The sequence below is a fragment of the Prinia subflava genome, chromosome 18, assembly GCF_021018805.1.
Source record: "Prinia subflava isolate CZ2003 ecotype Zambia chromosome 18, Cam_Psub_1.2, whole genome shotgun sequence".
Lineage (NCBI taxonomy): Eukaryota > Metazoa > Chordata > Aves > Passeriformes > Cisticolidae > Prinia > Prinia subflava.
The window spans coordinates 10,272,116-10,295,037 of NC_086264.1; the positions used below are offsets into that span (position 1 = coordinate 10,272,116).

The 22,922-nt window shown below is 43.8% G+C and overlaps 1 protein-coding gene across 4 annotated transcripts in view; it reads right to left on the bottom strand.

The window, feature by feature from the left end:
* The window catches only part of MAML3 (mastermind like transcriptional coactivator 3), a 202,605-nt gene extending 179,933 nt beyond the window's left edge, over positions 1-22,672 (bottom strand). For 2 of the 4 annotated variants that reach the window (XM_063414981.1, XM_063414979.1), the window contains exon 1: positions 13,465-15,128. In XM_063414981.1, coding sequence (XP_063271051.1) covers positions 13,465-13,899 — 435 coding nt within the window. In that variant the 5' untranslated portion in view covers positions 13,900-15,128. Of the gene's footprint in view, positions 1-13,464; positions 15,129-21,803 lie in introns of those variants that run through there. The other 2 variants (XM_063414983.1, XM_063414982.1) reach the window with 2 other exon arrangements.
* Positions 22,673-22,922: the final 250 nt, after the last annotated feature.

A 22,922-nucleotide genomic window follows, 5' to 3' on the forward strand; every position in this document is an offset into this window, starting at 1 on the left:
CAGTCATACCAAATAACATCAGTTTGTAACCAAATAAACAGTAAAAATTCAGAAGAATTGTGTCGCTTCTCCTTGAAGGATTGACACAAGCCCCTACTACAGAAAGAAAAAGGAAAGGAAAAGGGAAAAAAATGGGGGAAAAGGGGGGAGAGGGAAAAAGGTAAGAAAAAAGAAGAAAGAAACAAGAAAAAAAAGGAAAAAAAATAAAAAAGAAAAAAAAAAATCTGGTTTTTAACTTTTTCCTTTCATTCATGACCCAGCCAACACACCTCAACAATCATTTGAATCTAATATCTCCTAAACTTGCAAAAATATCTTGCACTTGATATGTGGCTCTTAAGGTCTGTATTAGTTTTTAATAGCTTAAAACAGTTTGTGGATTCTTAGCTTTCAGGGAGGGAGGGTTTTTCTCTAGCAGAGATGCAGAGGACTACCAGAAATTTCCTATACACACAATGTTTTCCTTAACAGAAATGACAGTTTTCTGGTTTTCTAAAAGCTTTCTAAAAGTTTTCTAAATTTTAATCAGTTTTGAAACAAAACTTATATATAGGAAGTATTGGGAAACAGGGCCAGGACGTGCTGATGTGTTCCAGAAAAGAAATTATTAATAAAATCGTGGATATAAATGGCTCAAATGTAAGCAATAAGTTGGGGATTTGGCCAGAATTTGCCAAAATTCAGTTTCCTACAGGAATTAGGATAGTTCTTTATGCAAGTATTGAGTTCTGCCTGTCAACAGTAACTTTCCAAGATCCAACTTTCCAAATTTGTTTTAAATATTCCCGTTAAGTTTTCACTTCTGTCACCACAGACATCTTTCAATTAGTCTCTTTTCTTACGTGTTTTGTATCTCAAAGATGAACTAAATTGAAGTCACATGACACCTTTTATATCTCATCATACAAACAATCTCTTTACAACACAACAAAGATAAGAGATTGACTCATATTGATATTTAAACTACAGAAGCAACACAAAAACACAGCAGTCAATAATGAGAGAGGAAAATAAGCACACTATTACCTAATATTACCAAAATAGCACGAGACTTTCACACAGTTCAACACTCCCAGGGGAAAGGGTCTGGCTCAGGGTACAGCCCACATACTAGGTGTGAACTGGTTGATTTTCCCATGCCCTCCAATAATAAGTTGTTGTCTATATCATGATATGTGCAGATCATTCTTTGTCTTAACCTCAAGGCCAAGGTCAAGTTATCCAAACTGAGCTCAGATAGTTCTTGGACAGATAAAACATTGTGCTGAAAAGACATGGTCAGCTATGTATGTGCTTCTGGCACCCTCCAGACCAAGGAGGGCAACTCTGTGACACAAAGACCCTTCATGAAATATCAATATTATGAGTGATTACTAATTGAGAATGCTGACTCTCAGTATGACAACTGAAATTTGAAATGTGCTATATAAAACTTAATTCTGTCAGCTCCCCAAACAATCTAAGTCTGTAAAAGACAGACTTTTGGATCATACAGATCATATTACAAAACACAGAAGAGAAACACGGAAGAGTTCTTAATTCTTGTGGAAATCCCAGCTCTGCCAGAGACAGTAATGACCCACACAGGTCTGATGAAAAACAGTACTCATGCCCAAATTTACCTGTTGAAGGATATGCAAATCACCCCAAATATCAAAAGTACCAACTTCACACACTAAGGCACAGATAGGATTGCTTGGACAAGAGGACATGACTGTAACTGTGGCTTATTAAACTGTAAATCTTCCAGAAATCCTGGCTGTTTGGTGTTGCATTCTGACCTCAGGGACAGAAGCTTGTTCCTTTTCCTTCCCAAAATATGAGACAGTACCAGCCAAGGGAAAGGGAATCTCTCAGAGCTGTTGAGTGTGCCTCAGCACACTGCTGAGAAGTTCTATCCATAGAAAAACAGGATCAGTCAGCCACTAAAACACCTGAAATACTTTCCACCTGTTCCACTGGTTTGAGAAATACACATTGCCTTCTACCTGCCACAGCAATCACTTCTAAAAACTGATTTATTTATGTTATCAGTGGACATATACACGGGAGGGGTGAGGGAATTCATTGAAAAGCAGCCTGTTTTAGCAAAACAAAGTTAATCCATCAGGAGGAAAAAACCCACAGCACTTACTCAACCAATTTTAGAAATGTACAGCTAGGATTTAGACATCAAGGATTTAAAATACACACATGTGTTCATTACTAAAGAAATTACCCAGGCAATGGTTTTCAAATGAACTGCGGGTGACTTCCAGGGAATATGCAACAGGTAACCAAGAACAGCCAGTCTGCTGTCCAGAGGCTTACATCTGCTGAATGATTCCATACATATTCATTAGCTGCGTCACTGGGAAGCGTTTGCAGTTCCTGAAACCTGAACAAAACAAAGGTCACCACCCAGCTCACAGCAGTGCAGACAGAAAATCAGCTAGCACACCACACTGTAATGCTCTGATGGACCAAGAGCTGGAAAAGCAAGAAAACAAAACCAGCTGATTCACCTGGTATGTGCAGCTGACCATGAGGGTGGCCCTGTTAAGTGCCCCAACACCAGCTCTGGCTACTCAAGGTGGCAAAAACTTGCTCATTATAATTATATATATATAAAATATCTGTGCTCTCACTGACTTTGTGAAGCCCAAGTCCATGGGCAGAGGCAAAGTTCTGCTCTTCAGCCTGGTTCAACAAGTCCAACACCCTCCTGTGTATTTCTGTCCTTCCATCACAGCTGATCTACCCCAGTCTGGGCTCCATCCATCTTCTGCCCCAGACTTTCTTGCTGTCCTCCCATCTGCTTCCCCAGGTCTCTGCATTTCTGAAGCACCACCCTCTTGTTTCTCCTTCCAAACCACAAAACCAGCCAACCAAAAATAGAAAAAACCCCCTCACCTCACAAAACCCCCAACCAAACAAACCAAGGTCAAAAGGGAAGAGATGTAGCCCATAAAATTAACTCTTGCAAAAAAAGTGTATTATAAAATTAAAAACTATGGATTTTTGTCTAATTTAAAAAAATGCCTGATATAACATTAACAGAAGATTTATACAACTGTAGGCATTTAGTTTCATCCCTTTACAATAGGAAAGGCATTTCATCCTCAGCTTAAATACTACTTCTTGAATCATGTAAGAACTGTGTATTTGTAAACAAAAAACATTTCTGAAAATTATGAAATATTTTATGAGCCTCTTTGTGCTACTTTCCTTACAGAGCCCGGTGTCTATGACTCAGTCATTGTTTTTCACTTACTAGCCTCAGTTATCAGTTATCTTTCTACATTTACAAATGGCTAAGTTTATAGATGAAGAGCTTAGAAAATCTTCTCTTAAAAAAAAAGTCATATTGTCAGTGGAAAAAAACCATGAGGTGAAGTATTTTGGTCAAAATTTGTTATATATTCTATGTTGTTTGAGACAAGCAGTACAATTTGCTCCTGCCATTAAATTTAGGGACAAGCTAACCAGTCCAAACCAGTCCACAAACCCTTTATTTGATTTTATGACATATCTTCACCATGCATGCACTACCACAAGAGATAGGTCACAGATTTGGGAAGTAAATAACTTTCAAACTAGAAGCAATGTCTTCTCCACTAGTAACCACTACTGAAACTTAACCTAGGGAACACACTGCACTTGAAATACCAATGTTGCTAATACTCTTGTCTACTTGTTGTGCTAACAGGTTGGATTCTAGTAAATGAACTGATTCTGAAATAAAATGTCTGAGAAAGCAGGAGAAATACACAAAAAAACCCTAACAGAAAACCCCACTGAACTTTTTCATTGCTAACTTATACAATTATTATATTGCCCAGACTTGGATTCATATAGAAGGAAAATAAAACTACATGTGAGAGTCTGCCTTGGACACGGCCCCTTGCTTCAACATTACCTCAAGTTCCATCTGCAAGTCAAGACATCACAATGGTGATAACTTTTTATGGCCTTTCATAATTACTTAACCTAGTTATTGTTCCACATAGAATTAAAATGAGCACAACACATTGAGCAGCCTAAAAAAAATGCAATCATCATACTGCAATGATCAAGCAAAACTGTGTTTTTCCCTCTTTTATCAAGAGACCAAGTCCATCAATTTTCAGAGGAAAATTAGCAAACAAAGAAAATACGAACACAAGCTCCCCCCTTTATTCTTTCCTCACAGGAAGGGCAGTTATCACCTACCTGATACAAGCCCATGCTGTGGCCTCTGATGTCTCCTTTCATTACACTTTGGATCATCACCTCACCCTTCAGGCCAAGCCCATCACTAAACCAGGTCCTCAAGTGCCACGTTTACATTTCTTACGTGTCTCAAGGCCTCCAAGGCTTCCCTGGGCATCACGATCCAATGCCTGACCACCCTTTCAGCAAAGAAGCTTTTCCTAATATCTAGAACTGGTTTGTCCATGGAAATGCAGAGCTCTATCTCCATGCACGAATCCTGGGGGTAAAACTGCTGTCTTTGCAGAGCTGTAAAGGACAGCAGATGCAAAATTACAGGAGATATTTTGAATTGTTGATTAACTTGATCACAAGAGCTACTGAAGTTGAAAGCAAACCACATGGAACCGTCTGCCTTCCCTTTCCTCTAGTCCATCTTCCCCGGTATGGCACCGTGTGCCTTCACCTTACACCTAAACCCCCCCCCCCTGTTTTCCTCCTGAGCAGCTGATTTTCCTCCTGCTAGTAGCAGCACTACTCCTCCTATTAGTACCACAGGCAGCCCGCAGGTGCAGGCCTGCAGCCCTGAGACCACCCCTTCCATGGCAGAAAAATGTTCATTTGTTTCAGCTGCTTCATCGAATTAACCCCAAGGCAGTACCATGTAAGACACCACTAAATGGGAAAGAACAGTCCATGCCTAACTTCCCAGAATCCCTGTGTGGCTGTAAGGAAACAGACACCTTATCACAGTCATAGGGGAAATTTTCAGTGCTACCAGTCAAAATTAATTTTGGTTTTTCTGTTCTACGTTCATAATTCTTCATCCCCCCTACCCACTGCTGACATTTTCAACAGCAAAAGTGTCACTGAGAAGGGTAGTAAACCTTACTGTGACCATAAAGTGGTCTTGTTTTGTTGTAAATTAAATGGAGGAGGGAAAATAAGTGAGGTTTTTTGGTGCTGTTTTGCATGATGTAGAATACATGTTAAAATGGGTTAGAAAAAATAACCTCCAGCGAAATCCTATGGGGTGAAAAAGTAAAGTCAAATTCTCTCAGGTAAATTTTCAAAATTGCAGCAATCCAGCCTTTAAAGCTTTCAGTGTACAAACTACCTGGCACAAATTAGGGAAAAAAAAAAAAAAAAAAAGGAGATAGCACTGCAACCTCAGCATCACATGTCCACTTTTATTGGAAGGCAAAGACTGCATGCTCAGCCCAGAAATGTGCAATAATAGATTATTTTGAACCACTGCTTCATATTCAGCCATGGATTACACACCAGAACACTTCAGCCAATTTCAGACAATGTGACCCCAGTTCAGTTACAGAAATTTACAGTTTTCTGCATGAGTCCACTAAAGCCTTCAAAGCTACATTACCTGCTTTGATGACAACGAAAAATGTGTGTAATGACTAGCAACACTGCTTGCTGAAAACATCGTTAAACATTGGTTATTTAATGTCAATAGCAGTTTTCCCTCTGCTGCCTGAGTTATGCACTGGAATGCAATCCAGAGAAATCAGAACAGCCACCAGCTCTGGAGACAACCAGGAACAGCAGCACAGATCACAGCTGAAATGGAGCAATCGCTTTAGCAGCCCAAAGGCAACTGCTGCGAGTAAGGCAGGCAGATTTAAAGTCATTTCTGCAGATGCTAGAGAGACTGAAATACAATATTCTGCATAAACAGAAGGGGTAGGGAATGCAATGACTTCTTTTTGGCAAAGAGCTGATCTGTCCTCCTTAATGTAAGGAATTATCTTAAATGATTAAAAAACTATACTTTCCAGAATTCCTCTACAATCTCATTTTCCATAACCACCTCCCTTCCTCCTTTAGATGAAACACAATGCAGAAGTGCCAGAACATCACAGGAGATTAGATATGAGCTAAAGGAAAGAGAAGGAGGATGAAAAGATAGAAAATGGGTATGTATCAGTGATTCTTAAACTTGTTGGACTATTACACCCCCTTTCACCATCAAAACTGATCATGTCTTTTCCCTCTGCCTTGGAGGGCACTTTAAAAACCAGTGTGTAAGTACAGGTACTGCTTTATACAAACACACACACATAGGCACATTGGCTTCTTGGCTTGATGCTGCCTGGGGTCAGAGGAAGGTTTAAAACCAGTTCTCTGCTCTTTTCCAAGGTCCACAATATCCAAGGACTTCCTGAACTGGCCCGAGATTTTCACAAGCATCATAAAGACGATGCAGGAGAACGACACCTTCACTGCAGCACTGAGCAATTGTTCTCTGAATCTGAAGAGCAGAGGACAATGAAGTTGAATTGTTGTGTTAAACCTCAAGTGTTACTGCATGGCACATAGTAAAAGTAACGCGAGAAGCAGACAGAAAAGTGAAGATGGGAGGAGGGGAAGAGGCACAGCCCCACCTTCCATCAGTGAAAGCACAACTCCACCAAGCTTCAGCTGATGGGAGCTGAGAACTTATAGGACAGAGCTCTATATCTGAATATATATACTATCTACAGAAAGTGTTAAAAAAAAAAAAAAAAAAGAGAAAAGGAAAAAAATCCTTGACCTGTTGATCTTTCTGTTTATTCCCTTAGTTATTCTGAAAGTCATCGATTCAGATTTCTTTCCTACTCTGTGTGTGCTGTGGTTGTGAAGAACTGACAGCAAGCAAACAGCAATAGATCATCTGTGTTACCAACAGCACTGCAGCATTAGCTTTAGCACTTTCACAAACTTCTAGAAAACTTTGTCCACCAAAGTTCCTATGGGTGGACACATTTCTCTCAGGTCAGCTGAAGTCTGAAGTATTCTTATCTCCTCACCAGTTTTAATGGTGTGTGGAGGCAAAAATTCAGTCAGAAAGAGGGAAGTCTTGAAAGAAGGCAGCTCTTCCTGTATGCACAGAACTTCAGCAGCTGCAATTTTATTAACTACTACAAGTTTAAAAAGACATGTTCTCTTAAGCCCTATGAAACTGAGTTTCAAGTATTCAGAAAGCAAACAGGAGCAGTTTGCAGTGACTTTTGAGTTACAAACATTGGGAAATTCAAGTAAGTAAGAGGGAAGCAAAAGAGCAAAGTTACATGAGTTTGTGATTCACCAGCTTAGACAAACTGGTAAAATATACATTTCCAATTGTTAAGGCTCCCAAATTCCCACTGAATGTACAAGCATGCTGCTTATCTGAACAGCCTGTGAGATGCCAGCCTGCAAAACTGATCACAGGTTCATAACTCCAGTCACAGACTGCACCTCACACTCCAATTCACAAAAGAGCACACTTGGAGGATTCCAGTCAGCAGTTCCTGGCTGCCAGGCCTGTTCTTAAACCTCTGCTAATCCAAGCACATCCCTCACATGAATTATACATATTGGAGTAATATGCAACCAAATGTCTTCTACATGCAAATGTTTAAATAAAAATGAACCCTGACTCCTGTGCTCCACACAGCCGCCCCCGTTTCAGTGTCTGTGCTCAGGAACAGAGCTGTGCACTGACACCAGGTGTAACTCAGCTGAGGTTCCGTGCATGCTTCCAGGTAAGCATGTTTGAACTAAGAGGTCCCAGATGTTTATCCTGGGATAAGGGTTGAGTTTCACAAGAGGATTAAGATGTTGTAAGACTGTGCTACCCACGGGAGGTACAGTCAAACAAATGATGGATCTGATCCAGCTAAAAACTAACCCAGAAGCAAAGGAAGAGGTGTGTGTGCCCTCCCTACTGCTACACAAGCAAGAGCCGCCCTGGGCAAAGGCAGCAAACACAGCCCCGGACGGGAGGAGGAAAGAGGAAACTTCCTCAGCCGTGGCAGCTCAGGTTACACCAGCTGAAGCCATTTGTGAAGCCTTAAGCTTTAGGTCAAGTTACTGTAAATTGAGGTTAATCTAAATGCAACCAATTGTCCTAACACAATCACGTTAATATTTTTGTTGCTGCATTAGCAGAAGGAGTTTTTGATGTGTTCCAGACTAAGCTTCTTCTTCCTGAACTCAACAGTGCCTAGAATTTCACTGCAGGACTTTCAACACATTCTGTTTGGTCAATCTGAAGCTGAGATTTCACTATGACTGGATACCCGATGTCAAAATACAGCTTGCCCTGCTCCAGCTATGGTTTGTAATAACCCAAGCCACTGTCTTCGAAAGGGCCACACTTTCCATCGGAGCATTAGAGGTCATCAGAGGCTAGCAGTGCTTGAAGTGAAGAGTCTCTTCATTCCTTTCAGTTTGCTAAACTGAAACCTATTGTGCTGACTAGCTGCAAAAGGAGGTCAGCACAAAAACTCCTTGTCCTAAAGGACAGTAATCGCACAGGCGCATCAAGCGCCGGTTGGTATGAAAAGGAGAGAACAAATGGGAGAGGCCTGTGGAGTAAGGAAGACACAGAGATCCACCCTAATAGGAAAAGGAAAATAAAAAGGGTTACACAATGACTCCTGCTATGATGCTTACGAAAGAGAAGGAGCATTGCTGGCCTGGGATTTAATCCTGGTCTCATCCCTGTTGTGTATTTACTACTGACTTTACCCCTGTGTGAGCAAGATCAGACATAGCTTATTAACTGAAGAGATGCTTAATCCTACTTAGTCATCAGGCATGAGTAAGGGCTACAAGTATTTGGCCTCTTGTAGAAAATAAAACAAAACAGCTAAAAATTATCTTCTTTTTTCATCTTTGCAAAGCCAGAGAAATAGACTTTTGCTGTAGTGTGAGTGATGAACTCCTAAGCACCTGTAAAGTAAGTGGAATAGCAATAGGACACACGAAAGAACACAAGAAACGTGCTCAGGTTTGTGAACATATGAACAAGAACATTTTAATACAGCAGGTGTAAGCTTTAACAAACTCCTCACAAGCCTGACATTCTGCAGCACTCAATTCCACTGCTGGCATCATCCATGAATCCCTACGACAAATGAAGATGTTCCACTTTTCACTCTGGAAACCTTTTTCAACAAAAAGGAGAGACTCGGGTGGAGGGAGGAACTTTTCTGTGGTGGAATGTCTACCAACAAGAAGACACATAACCAGATTTCTATAATTCTGGACATGTCGTTCTGTCCCCACGCAGAGAAAGCTGAGAGGAGTGGCGTGTCCATTTTCCCTCCCTCAGGTAGAAGTGCAGTGTGATCATTAACTTCTGGAGGGCAGGGAGTTAGCCCAGAATGGCTGAAGAGCAGGACTGGAAAATACCGTATATTTCCAGCCGCATTTTCTCTGACTTTAAACTAATTCTGAGCTGATACAGTATGCTTTGGCAGGGGAACAGAAAAGATGATCTAATAGGTCATTTGACTTGTGTTGCTAATTTCTCTGATCTAAATAACATTTTAGGTTTAGGTGTTTAAAACACAATTTCCCAAGAACTGGGTTTAGGGTTAGAAACAGAAAGACAGTGGCTATCAAACCCACAATAATTGTAAATTAAAAAAAAAAAAAGTGTCTTGAAGAGCCTTAACATAGGAAAAAGTAGCTCCAGCCTCATTATAGCTCACAAGAGAGTTCAGATGCAAATACATGTGCACTAGAAGATCAGTGTGATAATTACACATCACTGGACAAAAAATGCACAGTAAGAACAAGTTACAGGGATAAGAAACAGAGGTGATACAATCTGCAGTTATTATTATGTATTTGGCTATTATATACTAAATATACATTATTTTTTTCTATATATAATGTATGTGTATACACACATCTACAACCTCTGAACCCCACACAATAACATGAACGCAGAGCCAAGAAGACTCTTGCACTGAGAGAAGGAAACAAGAAAGCAGATTAGCTCACAAAGAACCACAGAACTGATACAATGCGTTGATATTTCCTAGAACCAATCCAAAGATGAGCAGTGGAGTTTCAGATGAACTGCAAATTTTCCCAATACCTCCTCTGAAAGCCAGGCTGGTACAGCATTTTAATAACCCTACTCAAAATCACAGAAAACAACTTTGGGTTTTGCCACGTTGAACTAAGGTGAGGAGGAAAGGTCCCCAGAGACATTTATAAACTATTTTCATTTCTGTGCACACCCCTAATCTATGTGTGTGTGCAAACTACTTCTGGAACCCACAAGTTCTGGTCTCCTCAATAGAAGAGGTCAGAGTAGCCATAAATCCAGGTATTCCAAAATTCAGCAAGTGAAAACTTTCTCTGTAACAAGACACAAAATCAGGGTAGATCAGCAACTCATGAAACACAGCCAAGCCTACGCTCCCACACCCCACTCTGACAAAAGGCTTCCATTGAAAACCTCCTGTCAGTTGACACAGAGTCCTAAACATGGAAATTGCATATGAACTTCAGGAGGGAGGCAGCAAATTGTGGGGGTGGCAACAAGAATCACTGTACAAAGTGCCTTGCTTGTACTCCATCCAGTGAGGAAAATCAGAGTGCGTGTCTTTAAATAATTGTCCTCTGGAGATGTTTTTGATTTTTTACCTTGCTGAAGGGTGTTCAGTATGTGTCCCAGCTCCTGGGAGGGTTTGTTGGGTGCCTGGCTGCCTGGATTAAGCACATCTCCCCTCCCTTCCCAGCATCTCTCACTTTGGAGGACACATACACACACACATATTATATTTTCATTTTATTTGCTTTAATTAAAAAAAAAAATTAGAGAAAGCATTTCTTGCTGTGCTGATTGTGTTCATTGTCATTTCATCCCAACAGCTTCTTTGCCAAATCAAGTGGTTTAATAATATAAGGGTAAAATTTATTAGTGATTTCTATGTAAAGAGTAAAGCAGCAGCAGATCAATGACTGTTCCACTGTAAAACTCTCCACTGGAATTTAAATAAAGAAAGGGAGAAAACCCCTAAATGTAGTTAACTTTTTCCTCACTTAAAAAAAAAAAGAAACAAACAAACAAAAAAAAAAAAAAAAAAAAAAAAAAAAACCCAAAAAAAACACACCACACTTTTCAGCTGCTTTAAAAAGAGTAATTTCTTGGGTTTTAAGTATTGCTTTCATGTTCCCATGGATGTTCCCCGATGTTCTTACACATTAGTCAAAAATCAGAATTAACACTTTACAAGTGAAACAAAGCAGATAAAGTGTCTGGATCTTCAGCAACATTTGTGTATTTTCTTTACAAGAATGGATATGGGTCATTTTCTGTAATAAAGCAGTAGAATTTATGTTTTTAAGATTAAAAGCATAGGACACATTGAGTATATTTAAATAACATGAAAATCATAGCACAGGAATTGAGTTATGATGGATTTCATAGCAAACTACCCCTTACTTAGGCTACTCTTAGCTCTTCAAATGTCCCAGCCAGAAAGAATCTAGTAACAGTGAGAGCTGAAACTGCACTTCCCCCTTTTGTTATTTTGTTTCTTCAACTTTCAGATTATAGCTTCGGCTTTCTGTCCCACATCTTCAAGGGAAGACCAATGACCTGCTTATCTAAAAATTCTGGCTTTAATGTTTCAGCACCGGGCTTGGGAATGAGGGGAAAGGACAAGCCAGCACTAGCTTAGGCCCAAAAGCAGCCGGACTTCTCTGGAGCTGGATGGGGACACAGCACACCACAACGCTGCCCTGCAGAGAAAAGTCATTCTGAGAACGTGTCCTGAGCCTCCAGCCCCTTTCCTGTACCTTCTGGAAATGACACGAGATGTGAAAAGGGATTTGAGGACAGTCTGGCTGATGAAAACATATCCCTGCTCATGGGGTATGGGGAGTGACTCTGCTGCTGCCCCGGGAGTAGGTGTCAGCCGAGGCAAAGTACCGCGGTGCAGCGCGTGTTTAAAAGCCTGGTCCGGAGGAAAAGCGCCAGAAGGAAGAGAAACATGGTTCTGCCTCGCTGGTAACATCAGGAAAGCAACAAGATGTCAGTGAGGTCGCTGTACTTCCTGTTTGCGAAGCGCACACGCACGCATTCCGCCACCCCCGCCGCTTTGTGAGCTCCGGCCGCGCTCCCCCGGGCGCGCTCCCCCCGCATCCCCGCCTCCCGGCCGGCCTCGCCGGGAGATGCGCTCCCGACGCCGGGAGGCGGGGGCAGCGCTCGGCGCCCAGCTTTTGTTTGCCGCTGGCGAGGCGATCCCCGCTTCCAGCCGAGGAAGCGGGGCTGGGGGCAGGCAGACCGCCCAGCAGGGCAGCGCGAAGGGGGCTGCCCGCCGGGCTGCGCGTCCCGCAGGGGGAGGAGCTGCCCGCCACCGAACCGGCACCGCGGCCGGGGCTGGGCAGGCTCGGCGCGCCCCTGAGAGACACAAAGCTCCCTCCTCTCACGTACTGGGGGGTGGGGGGCTAGAGGAAGGACCGCCACCCCGCCGCTTTGTCACAGAGACCTCCCCCGGCGGGGGCTGGCAGCAGCTGCCGCCCTGCCGGACCCTCCCGCATGGCCGCTCCTCCCCGCGCAGCGGGGGAAGGCGAGAGGGAGGGACGTGCGAAGCTTGTAAACCACACGCTGCCATGGCACCTCCCCTCCTCCCCGCCGCTCTCCACCGCCCATTGTGCGCCCGGCAGACGGCGAGCACCCGGCCGCCCCGTGCCCGCCCCCGAGCGCCGGGCACCCCCGCCCCGCCGGGGACACGTCAGGACACACACGCGTGTCCCCGCGGCACGGCCGCCCGCCTGCCCCCGCCGGCCGGGACGAGCACCGCCAGCCCCCCCAGCAGAGCCGCTGCCGGCAGCCACCGGCTATAAATAAGGCTCTGCCGGAGCGCAGGGCCCGGCTCCCCCCGCACCTCCTCTTATTATTCATCATCGGTGCAGCCTGGGAGTGGGAAACTCCGCTTCCTACTTGCCGCTACGCTCCTACCGGCTCAGCCCCCGCCCCCTTCCCCCCCTCCGCTCCTCGCCAAGCTCCTTAAATCCCAAGGAAACTTTGGGAAGCGATTCAGCTCGCGTGGGGAGCCGGGCTGCTGCACGCCGGGGCAGCCCAAGCGAGAAACCTGCCCAACTTTTCCCCCAGCCGCCAGCCCAGCCTGCGGAGTCACCTTCCACCTTCCTCCGCGGCGGGATTTAAAGGCGGCCAGCCCCCCGCACGGAGAAGCCGTGGCGAAACACGCAGGCACACACACACAGAGAACCCTCCCCCGGCTCTCAGCACCACGCCTGGCACCGCTCCTTCCCCCTGACCCCAGACAGTTCTACCCTTCCGAAGGAGACGGGGAAAAAAAATTGTCCGCTCCCTCCACCCCAGCCCGCGAGAAGTTGCGAAGCGTCCCGCCAGAGACCCTGCCACCAAAGTTGAGTCGAGCCCCGTTCCTCCTTGACAAGCTACGGGGCCGACCTCCAGCTCATCCCGGCGAGCGACGCGGAGTGGACAGCCACCCCTCCGGCCCCCGGCCCGCATCCCCTTACCATGATCAGCGTGTGGTTCCTCTGCTCCGCCGTGGGGGGCTCAGCATCTTGCTGCTGTTTGCTCTGGTGCTGTTGCTTGCTGCCGCCGCCGGTGCCCGATTTCTTGGCCCTCTGCTCCAGGGTCCGCTGGTAGAGGCTCACCGTGTCCCTGCGCTCCAGCTCCAGCTGCTCCGCCTGGGCTTGCTGGTACCTGCTCTCGCAGTTGACATGGTGCCGCCGGCAGCCCTCGATGCGCTGCCTCAGCCGCTCCACCACCGTGCTGTGCTTGGGAATGCCGCCGCTGCTCGCGTTATTGTTACCGGGAGCGGCGGCAGGAGGGCCGTGGGGAGTGCTGTTAACCCCGATACCGGCCCCGCTGAGGCTGCTGTTCAGGTTATTGTTGATGCAAATACTGCTGCCGTTCGCGGCGGCAGCGGGGGCTGCAAAATCCCCCATCCTCGTCCCCGTGCACACTATTTTGGAAGAACTTTTTATCCTACACTTCACACACACAGTCTCCTCTGGGGTCCTGATGGGATACTTTTTAGAGAACCGGGGAGGGGGGGGAAGGGGGCACCATCATGTATCAGGGAAACAGCGATCCCAAGCAAATGTTTCTCTTTTCCCCCAGCCAATCCCTCTCGAGAAGCTCCAAAACATTAAAAAGAGAGAGGGAAGGGGGGAGGGAAATAGAGAAGGTGCTAAAAGGTTATCGCCAGCAACACAACCAACAAACACACACACACACAAAGCACAACAAACTAAGCAGCAGCAATTCGGGTTAGCAAACTCCAGGAGGTATCAGACCAGTTCCTTTCCTCCTCTTTCTTTTTTATAATCCATTATTTCAAAACAGATTCCATGAGATTTCCGGAGATTTTGCCAAAAGCCTTCTCTCCCCATGGATAAGGAGAAACACGCGCCCCTCCACATGCACACACATACACACCCGTTCACACGCACGTTCGCACACACACATCCAAGCACAGGCACACGCTGGGCACACACGGCACACTCACTCGCACTCCACGGCATCAAAAGACAGGCAAAGCCGCTTGCTTATTGTATTTTCCTTCTAGAAAAAAGTTTTGGTGTTTATGCCGCACCGTGTTCGCAAAGTACTTTGGCTGCTCAGTTGCATTTCAACAGGAACCTAAATAGCAAATCCTCGGGCTGGGGGAAGTAAACACATGAACAATCCGGACCGAGCTGGAGAGAAAAAAAAAAAAAAAAGAAAAGAAAAAAAAAAAAAAGTAGCGCTCTGAAGTCTCTGCCAAACGCCGAGCTGATACAGCCTAGCGCTTTGCTCTGTCGTGCTGGCTGCTGCTCCTCCTGCCACCATCACAATGATCAAATGCTCTCCTCCTCCACCTCCTCCTCCTCCATGCCAGCGGAGTGATATCAGGACAGGAGCGCTCAGTAAACACCGCAGCAGCAGCGGCGGCGGCAGCGGCGGCGGCTCCTCTGGGCCGTGAGGCAGACCCGGGGACAAGGTGCAAAACCCGGCACGGACGTCGCCCAGCGGGAGCGGACATGGCGCTTTCCCCGTAGCGCCGGCGGCGCGGGGCGGGCGGCGGCGAGCGGGGCCCGACACCTGCCGGCCCCGCGGCCTCCCCGCACCGGGGGCGGGCGGTGCCTCCCGGCCGGCGCTCGGGGCCCGGCGGCGGCGGCTGCGGCGCGCCGTGCCCGCGCTCGGGGCCGCGGCTCGGGCAGCGCCGGGGCCGGGCTGCCGGGGCCGGGCTGCCGGGGCCGGGCTGCCGGGGCCGGGCTGCCGGGGCCGGGCTGCCGGGGCCGGGCTGCCGGGGCCGGGCTGCCGGGGCCGGGCTGCCGGGGCCGCGGGCGGGCGCCGGGGGGCGCAGGCGGGGGCCCGGCGGGCAGGCGGCCGCAGCCCCAGCCCGAGCGGCGTGTGCCGCCTTTCCCTTCTGTGTCAACTGTTGCATAATGAATGGGAGCGGAGCGCCGAGCCCTGCGCCTCCCCGGCACGGGGCTGAACTTTCTATTTTAAACAACACAAGAAACATGACACGTTGGGCAGCAACATTTTTCCAAGCGAACGGTGGCTGCCTCCATATAGAGCGCGGGTGATTAATGGAACAAGAATAACATCCCGGGAATCTAGTTTTAAACCGTTCTGCGGACAAAGCTAGTGCACCCACAATTGTCATTGATTGTTATTTTCTACCTAGCCCTATGAGAAATGCACTCCCAATTTTAAAACACGTCTGTATAGAATAGAATTATCTCAGAGAGATTCCAGTGTTCTCCAACATGCAGCTGATAAAAAGAAAATTGGGAACTCATTCATTAGTCATGTAATCTGATTTAAACCATCTTCATTTTTGCCATTGCAGACTAGCATAGGATACTATTTCTAAGATACAGTGGCAAAGAGTGGTCTTTGTCTTCTTTAAGTGCTCAGCAGTAGGAAATTTGGGGTCGATTTCATGCCTATTGCCACAATTCATGACTATGTTGAGATGGAACATAATAGTGAACAAACAAAAATAGCAATTAGTACCTTCCCTACATTGGGATTAACAAATATGTCTTCCCCTCAGAAAAAAAAAACCCAAACTTTTGTGTAGTATCAGTTTGAGAACCACAGCGAAGATACTTAAAGTTCTTCATGATGATCAATTACTACGTTATCACAGAACAGGCAGGGGGAATTACAGCTCTGCTCAGAAGCAGCGTAAGAACGCGGGGAAACTGCAATCCTGAGTCAATTATAGAGATTCGTGCCTCTCTTCATTTGGAGACGGGGGATGTGTTGTAATCTCTCCACTAACTATTGAACTGAATAGTTAAGATTCAATGCAAGAATTGAAAGAGGAGGAAAAAAAGAAGGGGGGGCGAGGGATTTGAGGTTTAAAATAATTATTAGCATTATTAATAATAATAATAACAGCAACAAATCTTTAAAAACTGAAAAGGAAAGTGTAATCAGGGCAAGGAGGGAGAGGGCTGTGAAGTACTTTTAACTTAGAGCGAGTACTTTTTGGGTTCCTCCGCAGTGCCCCCTGCAGCCCGCAGCTCGTGTGCTGCAGCCTGGCTCCACAGAGTTCAAAAAAAGAAGCGTTTCTCACACCCACAGGGTCAAAAATACATGTAAAAGCAGTAGTCCTCTTACAGACTGCTTTTTCTGCATTTTACAGAAGTTGTCTTCGTTTCCTACGACTGCAATTAATAGCATTTTTCAATCTCCATGAAGTCACACAAACACACCTTAACTTCCAGTGTATCACTTTGGCAGCTGTCAAAGTGGTAATTTTTAAGTGTAATCTGTAGTGCTATAGAATTTAATTTCAGCCTATTTAAAATGTAGGAACTTTTTATCTCTTGATTGCACACCTTGGTTCTGCCAGGCTGCACAGCCCAAGGGTGGTGATTTGAGTAAAACAAATTTTGAGTAAAACAAGTAACCTGTGCTCAGTGTTAGAAGTTTTGCAAACAAATAGATCACCAGTTTTGTGGAAATAAAATCCCAACCAAGCAAAGAAAGGAAGAAAGAAACAAAACACAAAACTATCCCAACAAAACCCCTCCAGCTGAGTACATTCAAAACCCATTTGATTCTGATTAAAAGGTATTTTTATATTGGCCGAGATTAAAGCAAAGCTGAGCAAATATATATCTATTTCCCCCCTCATTTTAACAGCACAGTGGTGATTCTTGCATTAATCTACAGTACAATGTTTTATAAGATAAGGCACTCCCTCCTGTATCTAAAGACAGTCAAGAGAATCAGCATTTCATTAAAAAATGGCAGTTGCCCTCTGTTATTTTACAGCTGTCATCCAGCACCTAGAAGAGAACTAAAAATTTTCTTCTGATGAGAGGTTTTTCTTTTAAAGCCAAGTACTGCGTGGCAATTGTAAACCAGCATAATAGAGATAAGATTTCACAGTTCATTTTTGCATCTTTTTTTAAGGACACTTACATAAACAATTACCAGCTTCTGAAAAGCTAAAGTAAAATGAGCTATTTAGTGAACTATTAAAATCCAATTTTTGAGAAGGACAAAGCTTCTGCTAAGCCTCTGAGTCAGAAAAAATAAAAACGGGAAACAAATCCCTTGCATTATAGCCTGAGCAATGCAAGAAATAGAGAGATCTCATTTTTGTTCAAACTACTGATTATTGTCATTAAAGCAGATGTTCTTCACAACCTTGACCAGACAACTCTGTTCTGTATGACCACAGACTGACAAACACTTCTTCTGTAGAAATTCACTTTGCATGCCCAAATGTGTTTATTTGCACTATAACCTTTTTTTTTTTTCCCTCCTGTTTGCACATCAGCTTGGGAATACAATCTTCACAACTGGAATTTGGAAAGAATTAAATCTATCAGAATTCTAAATGATCTAAGATGAACTTGCTGATGGCAGCAGATGAACGGTAATGCCTACCAATATCAGCTGACAGGACACTAATTACCAGTTACAGGAGATGATTGCTTGGAGAGAGATCTATTCAGTGAGTTACGATTTTGAAAAATTATAAAGCACAGGCCTGATCTGTGAAAAGATACACAGTATGAAAATACAGCATACGTTCTCAAGATGATTATCATGACAGAGATCTGTCTAATTAGGAAGGAACTATTTTAATGCTAAGATATGAAAGAGCCCAGCTGGGAGAGGAATTTAGAGGAAGACACAGAAACATGACTGTTAAGCTGACAGCAAGTGCAGTCTAAGCATGTTCCAATGACAGCTTCTAAAAAAAAATTTCATCTCAGCATTTAATCAATAGTGGTTTCAGAACAAGCACAGCCTTCCAGATAATCCAGCTAGTCATATTCATGGGAGGGGCTCCATAAAAAATACATAAAATGTGCCTTTGCAGAGCAACATACAACTCTCCTTTGGTCAGCTGAGCTAGAGGGTTATTCAGGCAATGGGCAACATGGAAAATACCAGTGAGGACAAATGGGTATCCCACTCTATTAGAAACCACACTGTAGTTCCTGGCACTGCCAGCCAGGCTGGAAACTCCAATCATTGTGACAGCAAGTTTCAAACCATCCTGGGCAAGAGATTAACCTGCGAGTGGCCACCTGGGCAGAAACCTTTCTGAAAGCTCCTACTATAATGAAATGGTTTATGTCTAAATCAGGATGACATGGTGAAACATGAATCTGCTGGAAGGCAGACCTAGAGGCACCCACACAGGGTGTTCATTGAATAACCTTGAACTTCTTGGGTCTGCAAGGAGCAGCTCTTACAGATTGAAAAGGGTTTCAGAGGATTTCTGCTGAAGGTTCTCTTGGACACAGTGCCACCCAACAGCAAAGCAGATGTGCTTCCATTACTACAACAAGCTGCTAAAGGGCATGTTTCCTAATAGATCCGTGGTCAAAAAAAATAGTAATAATAATAATAATGTTATTTGGAGAATAGCTAAAGCAAAGCTATGTATTGAGGGTTCACTGAAAACCCCACAACCTCCATGAATGAATGTATCTGTGAAATCCAAGTACAGCATGGCAAAAATTCTCATAACAGTTGCGGTGGCCACAAGCTACAGCTGTCAGAATATCCAGAACTGTAGGGATTCTTCAAGGGATGAACTGAGTCTGGAGCAAAAAAAGTTGCTCTAAATAGTTTAGGAAGAAGTCATCAAAGCTTCAGAGGAACAGAATAACAAAACTATAAAGGGAGGAAGTGGAAGCAACAAAGAAAATCAGACAGCAAGTTCACATTGCAAAAGGCAGAGATTTAAGGCACTGCAGGAAGTGATCACTCTGTGTAAATACAAACAAAACCAAAACACTCTCAAAACACATTTTCCAGCTTGTACAGGTCGAGTTGTAGAACAGGGAGAATCCAAATCATAATTTTTACAAAATCTTTCCAGTTGTGACCAACACTGAAAGCCCCAATTCAGCAATTATTGTAACAGGACAGGCAAATGGACTGAGATGAACACACACCTAAGTACTCTGCTGAACGAGGGCTGGAAAGATATGGGGAAGGAATGCAAAACGTGGACTTGTTCTCTCCTGTTCTGACTACAGATATGCCCCAATAAGAACCAAAAGAAGAAAAGTAAATGCCATGAATGGGCATTGTTTTCCACACACTATCCTGTCAGATTGGTGTTATTAGGAAGAATTCAGAGAATTCATTCTGATACAGCACAGTATGTCCTTCTGTTAATTTGAAGGTGTAGTTTTGATGCTAAGAGGGAGGGGAGGCAGGGCAGTGGAGAGGATCCAATGAGAAAAAAAGACACCAGGAAAAATCTCAGAGAGATGATTCTGGAGATTTCTCGAAGCTTTCACTAGAAATATACATGAAGTAACTTAAATGTCTTTAGTCACTCTTAAACTGAGTAGCCCATTGCTTGTCAGTAATGACTGCCCCAGTTCAAATGAATAGCCTGAATTCACAGGGCAACAACAAAAAAATCCCCTGTCACTGAAATCAAATGCCCAACTTTGGTAATGAGGAAGCAGTCAGGGGAATTTTTTATCTCTAAGGCAATTCTGGTATAAATATCAGCCATTTATAAGAATTCCAGTGTGAACATGATCACTTTGAATTTTTTGAGTCAGAAGATATACTGAGGCTACTGAAAACTCTCATTCCTCCTCCTTCATATGGGAAACTGAAAATTGTTCTGCAATCTTTGGCATAACCAGTAAAGTTCAACATTCAAACAGGAACATTTTTATAAATTCTTAAACTTAGAAAATTAGAAATAAAGGGTAAGTTTCCATAGTCTTCTGAGTTCTGTCCTCAAGAAAAAGAAATACAGTATTTTCCTCCCTGGCCCAATGTGCTGACTGACAACAGCATTATTTCATTGAAACTGCTCGACTTTAGAACCTCCAAATAAACCTTTATATCACATCCATTTAAAAACCTGTATTGAAAATACATCACTGAGGTTGTAGCCTTGCAATGAGTTTAAAACCACCAAAATCCAACCACTTGTGCAAGCTTTCATTGGCTTCTTTGCACAATCGACAGCATGATGAAGTCTTTAAATACATTGTTGCACTCTGTTTTTCCACAGGATGTTTGTTTCATTCTGTACACAGAATAGTCAGTGATCACCAGTGAGGAGCATATTTAACAGGTTGGTTTTTTTTCTTTTAGTTCCTCGTATCACCTCACTGATATTTAATTTAAACTCTGTTCATAGACATTCATTTCCTAAGAATGGCTACCACACCTGCTCCAGGGTGTTTCACTGGTACCAATTAACTGATTTTCACAACCCATGGCAAGTGAGAAGACAATGCTCCTCCACTGGAGAGTGGAGATTGAGAACAAGGAAATTAAGCTGAAGAGATGCTGCTAAAATGCCCCAATTGAGCTGATTTTTTATAAAGGCTTACACAACTCAGAGCACATTATGTTTTATAAGAGCAGCCCACATCAACTTCAGTTTAATCTGTAGGTGCTTGGCATTTCTGCCAGGCACAACCCTGTTCTCAAGTCAGGTACCTGGAGAATGGGGGATGCAATTATTGATCATCTGCAAGAAGCAGAGTTTACTTGAACTGAGCAGCATCATGTAAGAAAGCTCAAACATTTAATAGCAAACACATACAGTTCAGTGAATTACAGGCAAAACCAGAATTAGACCTTACAGGAAAGAAAATACTTACATGCTAGTTTTCAGTAATATTTTAAAAGAAATATTTCTGTTCCACTTTTTCTGTAGATACACCTTTCAAACAGGTTTTGCTGCAGCTAAATCAAAACATACTGTGTTTAAAAAGCACTGCTCAGGGAAAGCTTACCTGAAGCCAGAAAATGCTAAAGAGTTAAGACATTAGAATAACAAGAAAAGCTGTAAAAGGATACAAAAATAACCCCTGACCATGCTTGGTCATATTAACCAAAATAAAAATAGAATTATTAAAAAACAGTAACTATTAACTACATTAAAAACCAAGCCTGAGCTCAGGCTATTTCCAGAGTCATGGAAGTTAGTGGACAACATTCTTCAGAAGTCTAGGACGCCTCCAATCTTAGCTCAGGCTTGCAGCTAACTCAGGGTTTGCAGCAAACAACAGCTGATTAGATTCCAGTTAGGGAAAAAATCCTTCTCACAGCATGAACAGTGAGACTTACATAGATTACTGATGAGGCCACTGAGTCTCCATCACTGAAAGCCTGAGGGACTGGTTAGACAAATTTGCCACTAAGGACACCAATGTAATCAATTTTGCCACGGAACAAAGAGGTGGATTAGGTTCTTAAAGTTCCTTCTGGTCCTAAATTCTCATAACATTAGATTTAGTTTGGGAGTTTGAAAGCCATAAATACATTTAAGCTGTTAACAACTCCATTTATTTAGTTCTGATTTTGGTGTACAACGAGAGGTTAAATCTGGACTTACCAGTGAAGAGCACAGGTCCCTCTAGCACAGTGCTCCACCTCCCACAGTAGCCACGGCCGTGGACACTCAGGAAAAACAGAACAGTGTAAGGACATGCTGCTCCCAGCCTTCAAACACTTTCAGATCAGGTTATGTGATTTATCTAGTTAGGGGATTCTACAGCATCTCTTCCAAGGTTTGTTCCAGTCTCTCCTTGCCTCTTTACAAATTCCTTGATCCAGGAATTCATTTGAGGAGTACCACCATGGGTCCACACAGGCTGTCTGAAGAACTAGTTCCTCTGGTTTGTTTTGAATGCAGATCTTACTGTCCTCCAATATCCTTCATGCTTGTATTAGAAGAGCCAGAAAAAATCAATCCCACTCCCCTTTTCTCCAGACCTCTCACTTCTGCAAACCCCTTCTCACCTTCCCACTATGTAATTTTTTTTTTTTCCAAATCAGATTCTTGGATATTCAATGATGGGGTTCCTTGCATGTTGTAATGGCAATCACAGTATTCCTCTGACCATCCTTGGTCATCTCTGAATAATTTCAGTTCTGGAGTATCCTGTCCAGGATAAATGGACCAGAATCCTGGATTTTTACAGTAGCATATGGACTTGAACAGACTTGAACAAAAAAATATTTCTGGTTTGTTCTCTATTTACTTCTTAATCACTCCTAACTTTTTTTTTCCCCCTTGAATTACTACTACTAATTGATATTCTCATGGAACTGTCTACAGTAATGCAAAGGTCTTGTTAGAAACTGTCCAAGATGTGAAGATAGGATTATTCTTCCCCTAATGTACCACTCTACCATTATCTATACTGAATTGCACCTTGTTTTTTGTACAGGTAATCTTTCTGCAGGCTATGCAGTCTCCCTCCTCCTCACTGCCTTGCATAACCTCCAGTGATGATCTATCTTATGTTCCCATATTTTAAATCATATTCTCATCCATTTCAGCATCTTCCTTCTTATGCCAGTGGCAGTTTTGTGCTGTTTGATTTTCCTAAAACACCTTAATTAAAAAGTTCTGTCAGATGTCTTTTAAAAATCTGAGTTGACTGTAGCAGTCAGATGATCCTCATTTATACATCTCCGACCCCTTTAGATGAACTCTGAGAGCTTTATT